General features: G+C 44.0%; 1 protein-coding gene and 1 non-coding gene across 2 annotated transcripts in view; one reads left to right on the top strand and one right to left on the bottom strand.

The window, feature by feature from the left end:
• LOC126266717 (uncharacterized) overlaps positions 1-15,904 on the bottom strand; it is a 252,508-nt gene that overhangs the window by 164,554 nt on the left and 72,050 nt on the right. Inside the window, exons 3-4 of the mRNA XM_049971187.1 lie at positions 3,975-4,237; positions 2,355-2,577 (exon numbers count right to left, since the gene is read on the bottom strand). Of these exons, the coding sequence (XP_049827144.1) occupies positions 2,355-2,577; positions 3,975-4,237 (486 nt within the window). The remainder of the gene's footprint in view (positions 1-2,354; positions 2,578-3,974; positions 4,238-15,904) is intronic.
• Positions 7,585-7,659, top strand: Trnas-aga (transfer RNA serine (anticodon AGA)). Its single transcript has one exon. It is a non-coding gene; the product is annotated as a tRNA-Ser (tRNA).

Here is a 15,904-nt window from a genome sequence, read left to right as displayed (position 1 = left end):
AACTGTGTGATATGAGCAGTAACAAAATAATGAAGGATACAAAACAAAAATTAATGCAAAAACCTTGCTACTATACATTACAGTACATACAATACAGAACTGATCTTTTGTGGTGACTTTTTAAGAGGTATTATTTTTTTTCACAAGTAAATTTGTAAAGGCTTATCAACTCCAGGACACTATTCTAATATTACGTTACCTCAGGCAGATGCCTGCCTAACAGTTTTAAGTAATTTTAAGGGTTCCTTATCTTAAAGAGCGCTTTGTTCTCCGTTTGTCTGTCAATGATTTTTAACAGAAACCCGTAGTTCAAGTTTAAGTCACATATTAAGGTCTATGGTCCTTTTGTACTGTAAAAATTTTAACTTTTTAAGTCAATTCAGACAAAAGAAACTACAATTTATTTCACAGATTTTGATACTCGAAAAATCACTCATTAAAAGCTATAGGGTATTATCCGATGATCTAGAATCATGAAATTTGGCAAGAACCAAGTTTTCTCAGTACAAGTGAAGGGGAAAAAACGAAAATTGTTAATTTGTAATCATATCACACGAAAAAATATTTCTTTTGACACTCGTTACCTGACTTCGAACTTGAAATTAAAACAATCAGCAGTTCCGCATTCATGCCGACTGACTCATACGTCACACGTCATACATCAGGTAAGGAATGACTTCGTTACTCGCATGATGCGCTTCGGAATTTATGTATCATCAGATACTCAGGGGCGATTACTGCACGCAGGTGTGGCGTTTCAGGTTGTATGTGAAATAAAAATCTGCTAGACTATTCTGTATGTTTGTTTCCCATACAACGTGAAACGCTTTATCCATGTGCAGTAATACCCCTGTGTATCAGACAATGCATACATTCCGAAACTCGCTACATGAACAATAAAGTCATTCCTGGCCTGATGTTTGACTTCTAACATCGTGACGCAGTCAGCCTGAATGGGGAACAACGTATTATTATAAAAATGGTCACCTGCGCCCAGCAATGCTGGCTATCATATTGATATCGTTGAAATACACTGGTGCGCCAAAGAAGCTGGTATAGGCGTCCGTGTTCAGATACAGAGATACGTAAACAGGCAAAATACGGCGCTGCGGTCGGCAGACAAGTGTCTGGCGCAGTTTTTAGATCGGTTATTGCTGCTACGATGGCAGATTATCAGGATTTAAGTTGAGTCTGAAGGTGGTGTTATAATCGGCGCACAGCATGGGAGGTAGCGATGAAGTGGGGATTTTCCTCTAACACCACTTCACGAGTGTACCGCGAACATCGGGAATCCGGTAAAATGTCAAATCTCTCGACATCACTGCAGCTGGAAAAAGATCCTGCAAGAACAGGACCAATGACGACTGATTAGAATCGTTTAGCGTGACAGAAGTGGAACCCGTCCGCAAACTGCTGCATATTTCAATGCTGGACCACCAACAAGTGTCAGAGTGCGAACCACTCGACGAAACATCATCGATATTGGCTTTCAAAGCCGAAGGCCCACTCGTTTATCCTTGATGACTGCACGACAAAAAGATTTACGCCTCGCCTGGGCCCGTCAACACCAACATTGGACTGTTGATGACTGGAAACATGTTTCCTGGTCGGACGAGTCTCGTTTCAAGTTGTATCGAGCGTATGGACCTGTACCTGATGAATCCATGTACCCTACATCTCAGCGGGGACTGTTCAAGCTGGTAGAGGCTCTGTAATGGTATAGGGTGTGTTCAGTTGGAGTGATATGGAACCCCTGATATGTCTAGATACGACTCTTGACAGATGACACGTACTTAAGCATCCTGTTTGATCGCCTGCGTTCATTCATGTACATTGTGTATTCCAGCGGAGTTGGGCAATTCCAGCAGGACAATGCGACACCCTACACGCCCAGAATTGTTATCGAGTGGCTCCAGGAACACTCTTCTCAGTTTAAAACACTTCCGCTGGCCACCAAACTCCCCAGATGTGAGCATTGTTTAGCATATCTGGGATGCCTTCCAATGTGCTGTTCACAAGACACATCCACCCCCTTGTACTCTTACGGGTTTATGGAGAGCCCCGCAATATTCATGGCTTCAATTCCCTTCAGCATTACGCCAGACAGTGGTCGAGTCCATGCCATGTCGTGCTGCGGCATTTTTGCGAGCTCGGGGGGGGGGGGGGAGGGGACTTACACGATATTGGACAGGTGTACCAGTTTCTTTGGCTCTTCAGTGTATTTCCTAGAGTGCTCGTTAGTTCTTCATGCCGGTCATAGACCGCAATGTGAGGTCCTAAAAGACGGCCACGACGTTGCCGGCCTAGAAAGACCCACACGGCTCGGACATGGTACCTGCCAGTGAGTGGCTCACCTTCGAGGCGCAGCTTGCAGCGGGTGACTGCGTGCCCGACGCGATTGGTGGCGGCGCACTTGAATTCGCCCTCGTCGCTGAAGGCCGCCTGGAAGATGACCAGCGAGCTCTGCTCCGCCTCCGTGACCACCTTCATGCGCCGGCTGCTGAAGATCTCGAAGCCATCCTTGAACCACGAGATGGCTGGCGGCGGCGTGCCGCGAAACTGCACCACGAATTCCACCTGCCAACAGGGACACCGCACCAGCTGCCTGAACCTGCGATGTAACTGAAGCGTCTTGCCTAGGTTACCAACCTATGGCAGTGTTAACTGATTCCGTACACAAAAAACTGACAGTATATTTGTGCACCTCAGTGGCGCTAGGTAATCAATACAGTCACCACCCTTATGCGCTTTAGTTTGCTACGTGGTTCCTTCAGCGCTATAGCGCCGTGATTAAGACACTGGACTGGCACACAAGAGGAGGCACGTTCAAATACTTGTCCGGCAAATCTATTTTAAATAATTCGTGGTTTCCCTAAATCAAGTCAAGCGAACACTGGGATACGCGCTACTACCTTCCTCATTCTTGCCAAATACTAACTAAATTTATAGTGACGTCACTGTGACGTTGAGCTCTAAACTCCCTTCGTTCTTCCTCCAGAAATGCGCTGTATTTTGCTACGTGAATTCCTCAGTGCTATAGCTCTGCAATTAAGACATTGGGGTGCTATACGAGAGGAGGCAAGTTCAAATACCTGTCCGGCGAATCTGTTTTAAATAATTCGCAGTTCCTCCACATCACCTACAATGCACGCTACTAGCTTCCTCATTCTTGACAAATATGAGTAGAAGTTAGTGACGTCAACGTGACATTCAGCTGAAACTCCCTTCCTTTTTCCTCCAACAAGCTCACTTCTTTTTTTGTCGTCAGAATGTCTATTCGCTCGTCAGTGGCATGTGTGCCGAAATACCGCCAGAATTGAATCGCTAACAACTACGAGACTAACAATGCGTTAACAATGGTTGCAGCCACAACGGATAGATCATGCATGTGCTTGTTTGTGGCACAGTATTTGTTTTGTCTGTGACGTCAGCGTACCACTACAGACGCATACGAGTGATTGTTTCGAATTAACTTCGTGTGAAGTCATAACGTGGTGCAGCCCGGAAACGCGCTCAGTTAGGACTCTGATTCGAGCGCCATTGTGGAGAGCTTACGTGGCACTCCTAGAGCCAAAGGTGAGACGATATTAGCCGGAATACAAGTGAAAGTGGGCACTAAATTAAAAATTACAAACTGATTCGTAAACATGCTCGGAAAAATAGAAAGTTCAAGCCAGAGGAAAGAGAAAAAGCCTGAAAAGTCCAGCGTCAAGCGAGAGTGAGAGCAATGGCAGCGCCGAAAAGAGTTCCTTGAAAAATTAAGCTGATTCTTGATTTATTGTTGATTGTGTTTATTTATGGACTGACTTTGTTCAGGTTCATAAACATTTTATTTTTATGTGTTATTAGTTTTATGTTGTAGTTTCATGTACTGACACGTTCCGTGACCTCGGAAATTTGGTCCTACGGAACTTGACGTGTAAATAAATAAATAAATAGAAGGGATGCACGCGTGGTACCAGGCGGCGACTGACCTTGTCGTTCTCGAGGGCGACGGCGTCGCGCAGCTCGGCGGTGAAGAGCGGCGGCTGCGCCTGCGGCCGGTCCAGCGTCACGGTGAGCGGCTCCGACAGCTCCCCGGGCTCCGAGCGGCCGGCGGCGCTCTCTGCGCTGACGCGGAACTGGTAGCGCCAGCCGGGCTCCAGGCCCGACAGCGCCGCTTCGGGCCGCAGCGTCGGCGCAGGCGTCGAGCGCACCCAGTGCGGCGTGCCCGCGCGCCGGTGCTCCACCAGGTAGCCTGCCGCACAGGAGCTGCCTACGTCTCACGGGAGTACACAGCAGTCTCGTAAACAACAACACACAGGCCGGCAACACGGCGGGTGGCATAATGCTGTCCCTGTCACTGCGGTCTGGCTTCTCTACAAGTACACTTAGCAAAGCGATTTACAATATTTGGCAGATGACATTTTTGGTACCACTGTCATTATACGAGGGTCTGACCTTAAATAGTGACAACTATTTATTCACAGCCGATACAATAAAGTTACGTGTTTGCACCTGCTACCGTCCTTCAAAGTAGTCACCAGCGTCGTGTAGAAACCGCTGCCAGTGATGTGGAAGGCGTAGTATACCATAACGTGTAGGCTTTCACGCCCGGCATCGTCAGTAGTTAAAACTTCCGGGCTGAGAGGCCGTGGTCGAACAGTAGAACTTCTTCTCCCTGACGTTTCGTTGCCAGCTGCGGACAACATCTTCCGAGGCGAGTCTACGACTGGCTACCAAGCTGCGGAGGTCCTGTATATATAGAGCGGGTAGAGGGCACCACCACTCGTCACGTGATGTCAACAGTAAAACTATCTCTGACTGGCGTCATTACTCTCGATCGAAGGTAATCGATTGTCACATCTTTGATGCAAGGTTGATCGCCATATTTTATCTAACTTCAAACCTTCTTCTTTCTTGTTAAAATTATTGTGGTGTTTAAAAATCTCTATCGCCTCTCTATACATACGTGCATGATAATGCGATGTCTTAGCTAGCACGCTTGTCTCGCTAAATTTTATCTCATGGTCTCCGTCTTCGAAAAAATGTTCTGCTACAGCTGACTTATCCGTGTGTCCCAATCAGCAGTTCCTCTTGTGTTCAGTCAGGCGAGTATTGATACTTCTTTTAGTTGTTCCAATGTAAACTTTCCCACAACTACACGGAATTTTGTAAACACCCAGAGTAGCTAAAGGGTGTCATGCATCCTTCGCCGATCTTAAACATTCACTAATCTTCTTAGTTGGTCTGTAGATTGTTTCAATTCTAAACTTGGCTAGCACTTTTCCGATACGGTCCGTAATATTATGGATGTAAGGAAGAAAAACTTTCCCTGCTGAAGGTTGTTGTTTTTGCATGTTTTCGGACATTTTCTTTCTAGGATGGAGTGCACGATCTATCTCCTTATCAGTATATCCATTTTTCCGAAAAACTGTCCGCAAATGATTTAGTTCCTCTTGTAAATACGCTGGCTCACAAATTCTATTGGCCCTGTCCACCAGTGTTTTGATGACACCTCTCTTCTGCCTGGGATGATGATTTGAACTCTTATGAAGATAACGGTCGGTATGCGTATCTTTTCTGTATACTTTGTGACCAAGAGTACCATCTGCTCGTTTAATTACTGAAACGTCCAGAAAATTAATCTGTCCATTACTCTCTGTCTCCATGGTAAATTGAATTTTTGAATTAATGCTGTTCAAATGCTTCAGATTTTCGTTCAGTTGCTCTTCTCCGTGATTCCATATCACAAAAGTATCGTCCACATACCGATACCACTTCAAAGGACTTTTTCTGGCTGACTGAAGTGCCTGTTGCTCAAAAAATTCCATAAAAATATTAGCAGCGACTGGACTTAGGGGGCTACTCATAGCCACTCCATCAATTTGTTCATAGAACTCATTATTATACTGGAAATAAGTCGTAGATAGGCAGTGCCGGAACAAGGCTACTATATCAGTAGGAAATATGTCAGATATGTAAGCCAGAGTTTCGTTCACCGGAACCATAGTAAACAAGGATACAACATCAAAGCTAACAAGGATATCACTGGGGCTTATAGTAATCCCCTTCAGTTTTTCGATGAAGTGCATGGAGTTCTTAATATGATGATCAGTCTTTCCGATAAACGGTTGTAGCAATGAGGCAAGATATCTAGCCAACTCTTGAGTAGGGGATCCTATAGCACTCAAAATCGGCCTAAGAGGGACATTTGGTTTATGTACCTTAGGTAACCCATATGTTGTCCGCAGCTGGCAACGAAACGTCAGGGAGAAGAAGTTCTACTGTTCGACCACGGCCTCTCAGCCCGGAAGTTTTAACTACTGCGTAGTATACCGTTAGCAGAGCGTATTCTGTTGCTAATCCGAATGGAGCGGTTTACTGCCTCTCGACTCTCTGGAACAGTTCTGAATCGAATGTCACGAAGTGGTTCCTTCATCTTCGGAATCAAACCAAAGTCACAGGGACTTAAGTCCGGGGAGTATGGTGGATCGTACAGTACATCCCAGTCCCATCGACCGAACAGAGCAGCCACAGCTTGCGCTGTCGTGCAAAATGAGGGGTGGGTTACACAGAAAGTGTCGCTGCTTCTTTTGCAAAGCTGGTCGCAGGTGATGCTCCAAAATCGAACAGTAATACAGTACATTGACCGTTTGCCGCGGAGGAACGTAATGCGTTAGAATAACACCATCAGAGTCGTACACGAGAATCACCGTAACTTTCAGCAAACTGGGGCCCTGACGCATTTTCGACTTTCGTGGCGACACATAATGACGCCATTCGTTGTATTAGCGTTTCAAAAAAATTGTTCAAATGGCTCTGAGCACTATGGGGCTTATCTTCTGAGGTCATCAGCACCCTAGAACTTAGAACTACTTAAACCTAGCTAACCTAAAGACATCACAAACATCCATGCAGGATTCGAACCTGCGACCTTAGCGGTCGCGCGGCTCCAGACTATAGCACCTAGAACGGCTCGGCCACCCCGGCTGGCATTGGCGTTACAGTTTTGGCTCGTACGATGTCGCCCATGCGTTCCTGTTTCAAAAACATAGTGGCACCGTTACACTAGACCGCTCGCTCACAAGTGACTGTGTTTCTCTCGATTGTGCGCACGCCGGTGACGTGGAACGGGCGAGTCCGTTTGCTCGGAGGTAAGGTAGGTATGTCAACAACGTCTCATATCAGCGACGATAGTAGATTCCATTGCGTAGCGTCTCCACAGCAGTGTTGCCACTATTTAAGTTCCAACCTACGTAATTACAATACACAACGTTACTAAGTTAAGTAGCAACACACAGATTATCTACGAAAACCGTACACACAATGGTGTCCAAAATTAAAGCAACAAACTAAAATTTAGCGAGGTTGAGTTTCTTTTGACACATACAGTAAAAACAGGTGATGATAAAGAAGAAACAATGTGAAGAATACAGAACGTAATCAGCTGCAACATCCAAAACAGTAGACAAAAATGTTCTTCGTTGAAACCTCCTGGCAGATTAAAACTGTGTACTGGACCGAGACTCGAACTCGGGACCTTTGCCTTTCGCGGGCAAGTGCTCTACCAGAAGTAAAGGTGTGAGAAGGGGGCGGGAGTCGTGCTTGGGTAGCTCAGTTGGTAGAGCACTTGCCCAAGAAAGGCAAAGGTCCCGAGTTCGAGTCTCGGCCTGGCACACAGTTTTAATCTGCCAGGAAGTTTCATATCAGCGCACACTCCGCTGCAGTGCGAAAATCTCATTCTGGAAATGTTCTTCGTTTTTTTACAACTTAAACGATTTGCACACACATTCTGGCAACTGTTCTCAGTATGGGCTGCGACCACATCTGGCATCAGTACAGGTCTGTCAACGACGGGACATGCTGTGACAGATGTCATCAATCTCATGCTGAGGCAATAACGCCCATTCTTTCTGCAGAACTGCTCGGAAGTCTTGGAGAGTGCTTGCTTGTTGGATGGATGGGTGCAATATCTTCCGTTTCCAAAAAAAACATCATCCATCCGTGCTCTATGAGATTGAGCATTATCTTCCATCAGTACGAAGTTGGGCCCACAACACCTCGCAACAACATTGCATGAGATCCTAAAATCTCTTCATGGTACCTAATAGCATTTAAGTCTTGCTGATTCACCCATACGATTTCATGAAGAGGGGTTTGACTGGTCAACATAATCCCTGCCCACACAACTGGGCATCCTCCTCAATATTGGTCTCTTTCCACAAAATTTGGGTCCTGAAACTGTATTCCATATGCCTTCCAGATTCGAATCCATCGAGAATCACTCTCCAGACCATATCGGGAATCATCTGTGAAAAAACATTGGCCCACTATTTGACAGTCCAGGTGGCAGACACGCCGTAGGTACACAGACAGCAGGTCTTCAACAATAAAGACCTCTCTGCTGAAGCCTTTCTTCCACTGTTTTCCTCGATACAACGCGTCCAGAGGCTGCTGCCATATCAGATGCCAGTTGCACTGCAGTAGCAGGGTGGTACCCCCATGCTCTTACAGCCAAATAATGCTCTACCCTTTCTGATGTCACACATTGTCAGCCCTGTCCTCGTTCCTGGAATACAGTTTCGGTCTCTCTAAACAGTGGCCTCATTCGAGAAACAACAGAACAATTCACATTAAGTTTGTACGATTACATTGTGAATTAGATACAGGATGGGGAAATAGCAGTTTGTTGTTTTAATTTTGGACACCAGTGTAGTTACGCTAGTTTGACAGGTAACAAGCCACACAGCAACCGGAGCCTTATCATCCATATTTCTAAACGGATAACCCACTTCATCCAGCACAGTCTCAGTTGCAAGTTGCTTGTCTAACGGCTTCCAGGGGTAAAAACATTTGGTGTTCAATATGTCACAAAATTATTGCTCAAGTGTTACAATTTAAAATGATATCGTAATCTACTCGTTAAAAGATATCTTACGTTAATGCTTTAACACATTAAGACAATTCTTGCGCTCAGAAACTGCATATATGACATGAGGCAGGATATCTCAAGGCGCGCAAATTGCCAAGACCATATTCATACAGTACTTGAGAAACAGAGCACGTAGCGACTTTCACCAAACTGTAAGCATAACTTCAAAGCTTTCCCAAACTTCTTCTCACTTAAAAGCACAATGTGAAATATTTAACACAGTAACTTATTTGTAAGGTAATCAGGCTTTTGAAGCTGTTTTATATATAACAGTTCGATTCTTTGAAGAACTGTGGGTGGAGTGTTTAGTGCTAACATAGGGCAGCACTGTCAACCGATCTGGCACTCGATCATGCCTCAACAGTGAGAAACAGATCGGCTCGCAGTGAGTAATGGTGGCGTAAGGTGAGGGGTGAGGAGGGAGGAAGGTATCAGAACAAGTCAGCTTCTCAAGCTAAGGCCGGTAATTTCACGTTGTACAGAGATATAACCCTTCACGGTGGCTCATTAATGCATTTTGTGGCAGATTTATTTTCTAAGATTTCTAATATGAAGCACAACATTTTTTATGGCTGATGCAGACCTGTGATTAATGTCATTACTTGTCAAAATTTAGATTCACATCAAAATGTATCTAGTGCCCTTTTTTATTCAGACGTTAAACAAATGTCAATGACTATTACTTATTCTTCTTTTCACAAAACCATCAATGTTTGGTACCGTTTTGTGGGCACAGCTAATTCGGAGACAAACTTTAAAGTTGAAATGTATCTATGAGTCTCCGTGGCTAGTTCTTTTTGTCTTCATTATAGAAAGACCCTCCTTACGCAAATATGTAGATTAAAACATCGATATAATCGTAGCTGAATCGAAGATGTAAAATCGTGGAGGTTTATGTTGAAGAAAACTCTTATAAAAGTCTATGAGACTAATTTTATTATGAAAGTTATCACACACCCTCAGTGAAACTGTAGCTCTGTAAATTTTACCTTTTCCCCAATTTCAACACTCTCAATATCAACTAAAAATGAAATCGGAAACACATTAAACTTTCCATTCAACTTCTGAAATTTAAATTCGTGAATAAGGTCAATAAGTATATTTTGATACTACTCATGTGCTCCTCTGCTGTCGTCATTAAAGAAGAACAGCTTGTACAAAGGAGTGACGTCGAAATGTCCTAGCTGTCTATATACACTCCTGGAAATTGAAATAAGAACACCGTGAATTCATTGTCCCAGGAAGGGGAAACTTTATTGACACATTCCTGGGGTCAGATACATCACATGATCACACTGACAGAACCACAGGCACATAGACACAGGCAACAGAGCATGCACAATGTCGGCACTAGTACAGTGTATATCCACCTTTCGCAGCAATGCAGGCTGCTATTCTCCCATGGAGACGATCGTAGAGATGCTGGATGTAGTCCTGTGGAACGGCTTGCCATGCAATTTCCACCTGGCGCCTCAGTTGGACCAGCGTTCGTGCTGGACGTGCAGACCGCGTGAGACGACGCTTCATCCAGTCCCAAACATGCTCAATGGGGGACAGATCCGGAGATCTTGCTGGCCAGGGTAGTTGACTTACACCTTCTAGAGCACGTTGTGTGGCACGGGATACATGCGGACGTGCATTGTCCTGTTGGAACAGCAAGTTCCCTTGCCGGTCTAGGAATGGTAGAACGATGGGTTCGATGACGGTTTGGATGTACCGTGCACTATTCAGTGTCCCCTCGACGATCACCAGAGGTGTACGGCCAGTGTAGGAGATCGCTCCCCACACCATGTTGCCGGGTGTTGGCCCTGTGTGCCTCGGTCGTATGCAGTCCTGATTGTGGCGCTGACCTGCACGGCGCCAAACACGCATACGACCATCACTGGCACCAAGGCAGAAGCGACTCTCATCGCTGAAGACGACACGTCTCCATTCGTCCCTCCATTCACGCCTGTCGCGACACCACTGGAGGCGGGCTGCACGATGTTGGGGCGTGAGCGGAAGACGGCCTAACGGTGTGCGGGACCGTAGCCCAGCTTCATGGAGACGGTTGCGAATGGTCCTCACCGATACCCCAGGAGCAACAGTGTCCCTAATTTGCTGGGAAGTGGCGGTGCGGTCCCCTACGGCACTGCGTAGGATCCTACGGTCTTGGCGTGCATCCGTGCGTCGCTGCGGTCCGGTCCCAGGTCGACGGGCACGTGCACCTTCCGCCGACCACTGGCGACAACATCGATGTACTGTGGAGACGTCACGCCCCACGTGTTGAGCAATTCGGCGGTATGTCCACCCGGCCTCCCGCATGCCCACTATACGCCCTCGCTCAAAGTCCGTCAACTGCACATACGGTTCACGTCCACGCTGTCGCTGCATACTACCAGTGTTAAAGACTGCGATGGAGCTCCGTATGCCACGGAAAACTGGCTGACACGGACGGCGGCGGTGCACAAATGCTGCGCAGCTAGCGCCATTCGACGGCCAATAGCGCGGTTCCTGGTGTGTCTGCTGTGCCGTGCGTGTGATCATTGCTTGTACAGCCCTCTCGCAGTGTCCGGAGCAAGTATGGTGGGTATGACACACCGGTGTCAATGTGTTCTTTTTTCCATTTCCAGGAGTGTATATAAAAAAAGAGTTTATCTCAAACCCATGAATGCAATCGTACATGTCCGAAATTAACGTGTTTTATCCTGTAATACTAAATTCAAAACATAGAGATAGAGGTACTTAATGAGCAATCACACATATTTAAGACAAAATTAGTCACTAACACAGTAAATTAAGTAATTATGTCAGGAAATGTCCTTTATTATCCTTGTCTTTCACAGATTCCATGTATAGAAAATTTTTTTGGCCTTGGAGTACTAACACGCAATTCGTGTGCGTCTTTCTTAGATTCTATACACTGGATAAATTTTCCCTTAGCGTTACTGTCAGCAACAGTTCTATCAGGGCTCTGCGTTGAAGTAACTCCCGGTTCATCCATGTGCCAAAATTTATGAGGCTGAAAATTAAACCTTCCGTGCACTGTTGTCAGATAACTGAAAAAGTATTCCACTTTCCTTCGGTTGAAGCTCGAGAATCGTGCTAAGCTGCCTGCCTCTGCTTTTCGTATTAAAACAGTTTCGTGCATTTTTTTTAAATAGCAAATCAGTGATCTTGAGCACATATGACAAGATTTAGGACACTGAATAAAATTTTCCACGCAAAGATCACAAGCCATGGTTTTGATTTCTTCTGGTGCTATACCGTAGGAAACGTCAGCTGCTTGACGATGATATTGCTGTAATTCATTCTCATCATTGCTAGAAAAATTTTGACTACTCAGGCAACATCGAACTATCATTTCTTTGTGAATTGGGTTTTGGGAGACTTTCTCCCAATATCTTACTAAATTTCGATTACAGATTTGGTAATCAGATTCAGCTTCACCAGTTCGTTATCCATCAACTTCACAACTGATACAAGCATAATGCCTGTGTACAGGTTGTCACATGGAATCACCATCCCCGAAATTCTTGCAATACCTAACCCTGTACTGACACTTCAGACAAAAACCCCAAAACCTCAATGGTGATACGGAATAACATTGTGAAATTGTTTTAAAGGAGTAAAAAAAAGTTGGGAACGATGCTCCCAACCAGGAAACGCTTGATCTAGTTCAGAATGTTCCAGTGATTCTCTGTAGCGAGTCCAGTTTGTCTCCAGACATCGTTCGGTTAAGGAGTAGAAAAACTATTTTCGTAGTTTGATTTTTGGTGGTTAGTTTTTTTGGTAGTACGTTTTCAAATATATGCAACAAATGTTGTAAATGTATACCAACGATTAAAACTGCGATTGAAGTAAAAGAGCTGTAGATCGTTATGTATCGCTAGATTATTTTCTATGGATAAAACTGTTACGTTGTAAAGCCCAAGATAGCATGTCGGGCAGTATGGAATACTTTGTATTCCTTAAAACCCACCTCGCCTGAGGAGGTGCGGAGAACGAAGATTAGGTGTGTGACTTCAACAAACAGATAAATGTAAAACGCATCACCTGCACTTTATAAACAAATAATTATTTCAGAACTTTGTTTTGAATTTAACAACCTTGACAGTTTTGTTATCGACCAAAATTATTATTCTGTTACTTATAGGTAGAGATCGCATCATATGCATTTGCATAGTGCATATGCATTTGCATATTTGGCTCCTTTTCACCGGTTATTGCATATTTTAACTAAAAACTAGTGATGATGCATATTTTCGCCCTATGTTTACAATATTTTAAAAATTTAAACGGGCGGTCTCTAGCTCGATCTAGTTTTGATGTCTCATAGATTGACCGCGACCTAAAACTGCGTGTAGTCGCTAACGGAGAGGCCACTGCCTAGCGAAATCGTTACAGAAGAGGAACAGGAATAGGCAGACAAGAGCCAATGTTCCTGCGCCCGCGAGCCCGGTTAATTCCCTCCGCTGTCGGCAACAACTACGCAAGCTTTCAGTCGCACGTCCATTGTTTCAGTTTAGCTTTCTATTTACTTGTACACGGTTGAAAGGGTTTATGACGTGTATGGTGTAACGTGTTGTGCGCCATGCCGCCCAAAGAAAGAAACGTCATTTCTTGGATAGCTGACCATCCTGGAACATTTACATATGACGGAGTTGTTATATATTGTCGAGTTTGCGAGAAAAACATTTCGTGCAAAAAAAAAAAGTTTCAAATTGACCAACATGTCAAGACACTTCTTCATATCGTGGGAATGAAGAAGAAACGACAACGACAACAACTTCTGCCAACAGCAAGTTGCAGTGCAAGGATTTGTCCAAAGGTAACCAGAAAAAGTCAGTTTAACATGGATATATGTGAAGCATTCATTGCAAGCAATATTCCTCTTCAGAAACTTACGGACCCTATCCTCGCAGGTTTCCTGTGCAAAAATTGCTTAAATCAAAATATACCAGATGAATCAACATTGCGTAAAAATTACATACCGACAATTTACGTCAATGTTCTGGAAGAAATACGCAATGAACTCAAAGACAGTATTATCTCGCTTTCAGTTGACAAAACTACAGACACTTGTGGCCGTTACATTTCAAATTTAATTGTGGTGCTTTAAAAAAAGAGCCTTCTTCTTCCTGTGTAGCGGCTTGCAAATAACTTGAAAAAGTAAATCATTCTACGATCGCCAGATTTGTGAATGAGTGTATCAGAAAAATATTTCCAGAATCTTCCGCAGATGAATGGGTGTTTGTGTTTATTTCAGACGCTGCTCCCCATATGATCAAAGCAGGAAAAGCTCTCCGAGTATTTATCCCAATTTCATTCACGTGACGTGCGTTGCTCACAGAGTACATCACCTTGCTGAAGAAGTAAATTCCACGTTTGTAAATGTAAATAAACTGCTAACATTCTCAAAGAAAGTGTTTCTAAAGGCACCTGCTCGCATCAAGACCTACAAAGGAAAACTACCAAATATGCCTTTACCTCCCAAATCAGTGGTAACTCGTTGGGGTATGTGGGTCGAAGCTGTGTTGTTTTACAGTGCACATTTCCAGGTCATTAGAGGGGTAGTAAACGACTTTGATAGTGTAGAGGCATTGCCAGTTTGCCAGTGCAAGGAAGCTGTTAATGATTCCGGTATTAAAAAAGACGTTTCTGTGATTAGCACCCATTTTTACATATACCTGCAAGTATTAAAAAGCTTGAAACTCAAAGTTTGGCGTTGAATGAGTCTATTCAGTTAATGAATAAAATTACTCTAGTGAACTCCTCATTGCCGGAAGTATTCACAAGAAAACTTAACGAAAAGTTTGTAAACATTTTAAACAATAACCCAGTCTTTGAACTCTTGTGCCAAATTGATAGTTTTATTAATGGGGCAGGTGAATTTTTAGCAGAAACAATAAGGGCCAACATAGCACACATATTCAGATAATGGCCAGTTACCTCACTTGATACAGAACGGTCCTTTTCTGCACATAAAAATGTTTTGAGTGATTGAAGACACAATCTTACTACCAAACATTTGGAACAGTACTTAGTCGTTTATGTTTACAATAGTAGCAAAACGTAAAATAAATTGTAAATGATGCTTTGGTGCAATAGTATTAATTAAATGGTAATGCTGTTCAAAAATGTACTATTGTGTGTTTTTTAAATGAAATATTATGAAGTTTTTGTGCGTCTCTCACTGCGTGTAATATATCTCGAAGTTGGTCCTGTACAGTCGACGGTTTCGACTGCGACTCACTCGAATGGCATCCGCTTGTTACCGACAACAGTAGCAAGGAAGGAACAATTCTTGAAACACGGTATGCGTCCCTATTTTGCACATTTTTAGAAAATAATCTCAGAAACGCCCTCTCCCTGACCTCTACCAGAAAGTATTGAGAAAGTGATACCAGCATTCTAAATATACCGAGCTTTCGCGTGGCCGGCGCTCTTCCTCGTAATGGTTACGCACAGGGTCGACTTTGAGATATAATGAACGCAGTAATTACCTATTTATTGTTGTATGGCACCGCGGAGGGTAAAAATCGTAGAAGGAGATCAACAGATGAATACACTAAGCAGATTCAGAAGGATGTAGAGTGCACTAGTTACTTGGAAATGAAGCTGTGTTTGAGAGCTGGGAATGAGTTGAATCTGGAGATACTGTTACAAAAATAAATGGTATTCATGATAATCGAACTACTTCTAAATGAATACTCACTGCTGCAAAAACACGAAAGGCTAATAAACTGGAGGAAACTGTGACCAGGGACAATCAACTACTTATATGCTACTCAGAATATTGTAAGCATACTGTGGTTTGAGTTTAGAGCTCTAGGAAGGAGCAGCAACTTGGACTCATGACAAACTCATATGAAACGGGTATCTACTTAAGAAAAATTTTCACAGAAAAGGATCCCTTACAGATTAAAACTGTGTGCCAGATAACAACTCTCGAAGCTTTAATCTGTCATGAAGTTTCAAGTGAGCGCACACACCAGTGCAAAGTGAAAA

This window comes from Schistocerca gregaria, chromosome 4, assembly GCF_023897955.1.
Source record: "Schistocerca gregaria isolate iqSchGreg1 chromosome 4, iqSchGreg1.2, whole genome shotgun sequence".
In the NCBI taxonomy this organism is placed as follows: Eukaryota; Metazoa; Arthropoda; class Insecta; order Orthoptera; family Acrididae; genus Schistocerca; species Schistocerca gregaria.
This window is presented reverse-complemented; position numbering and strand designations above follow the sequence as displayed.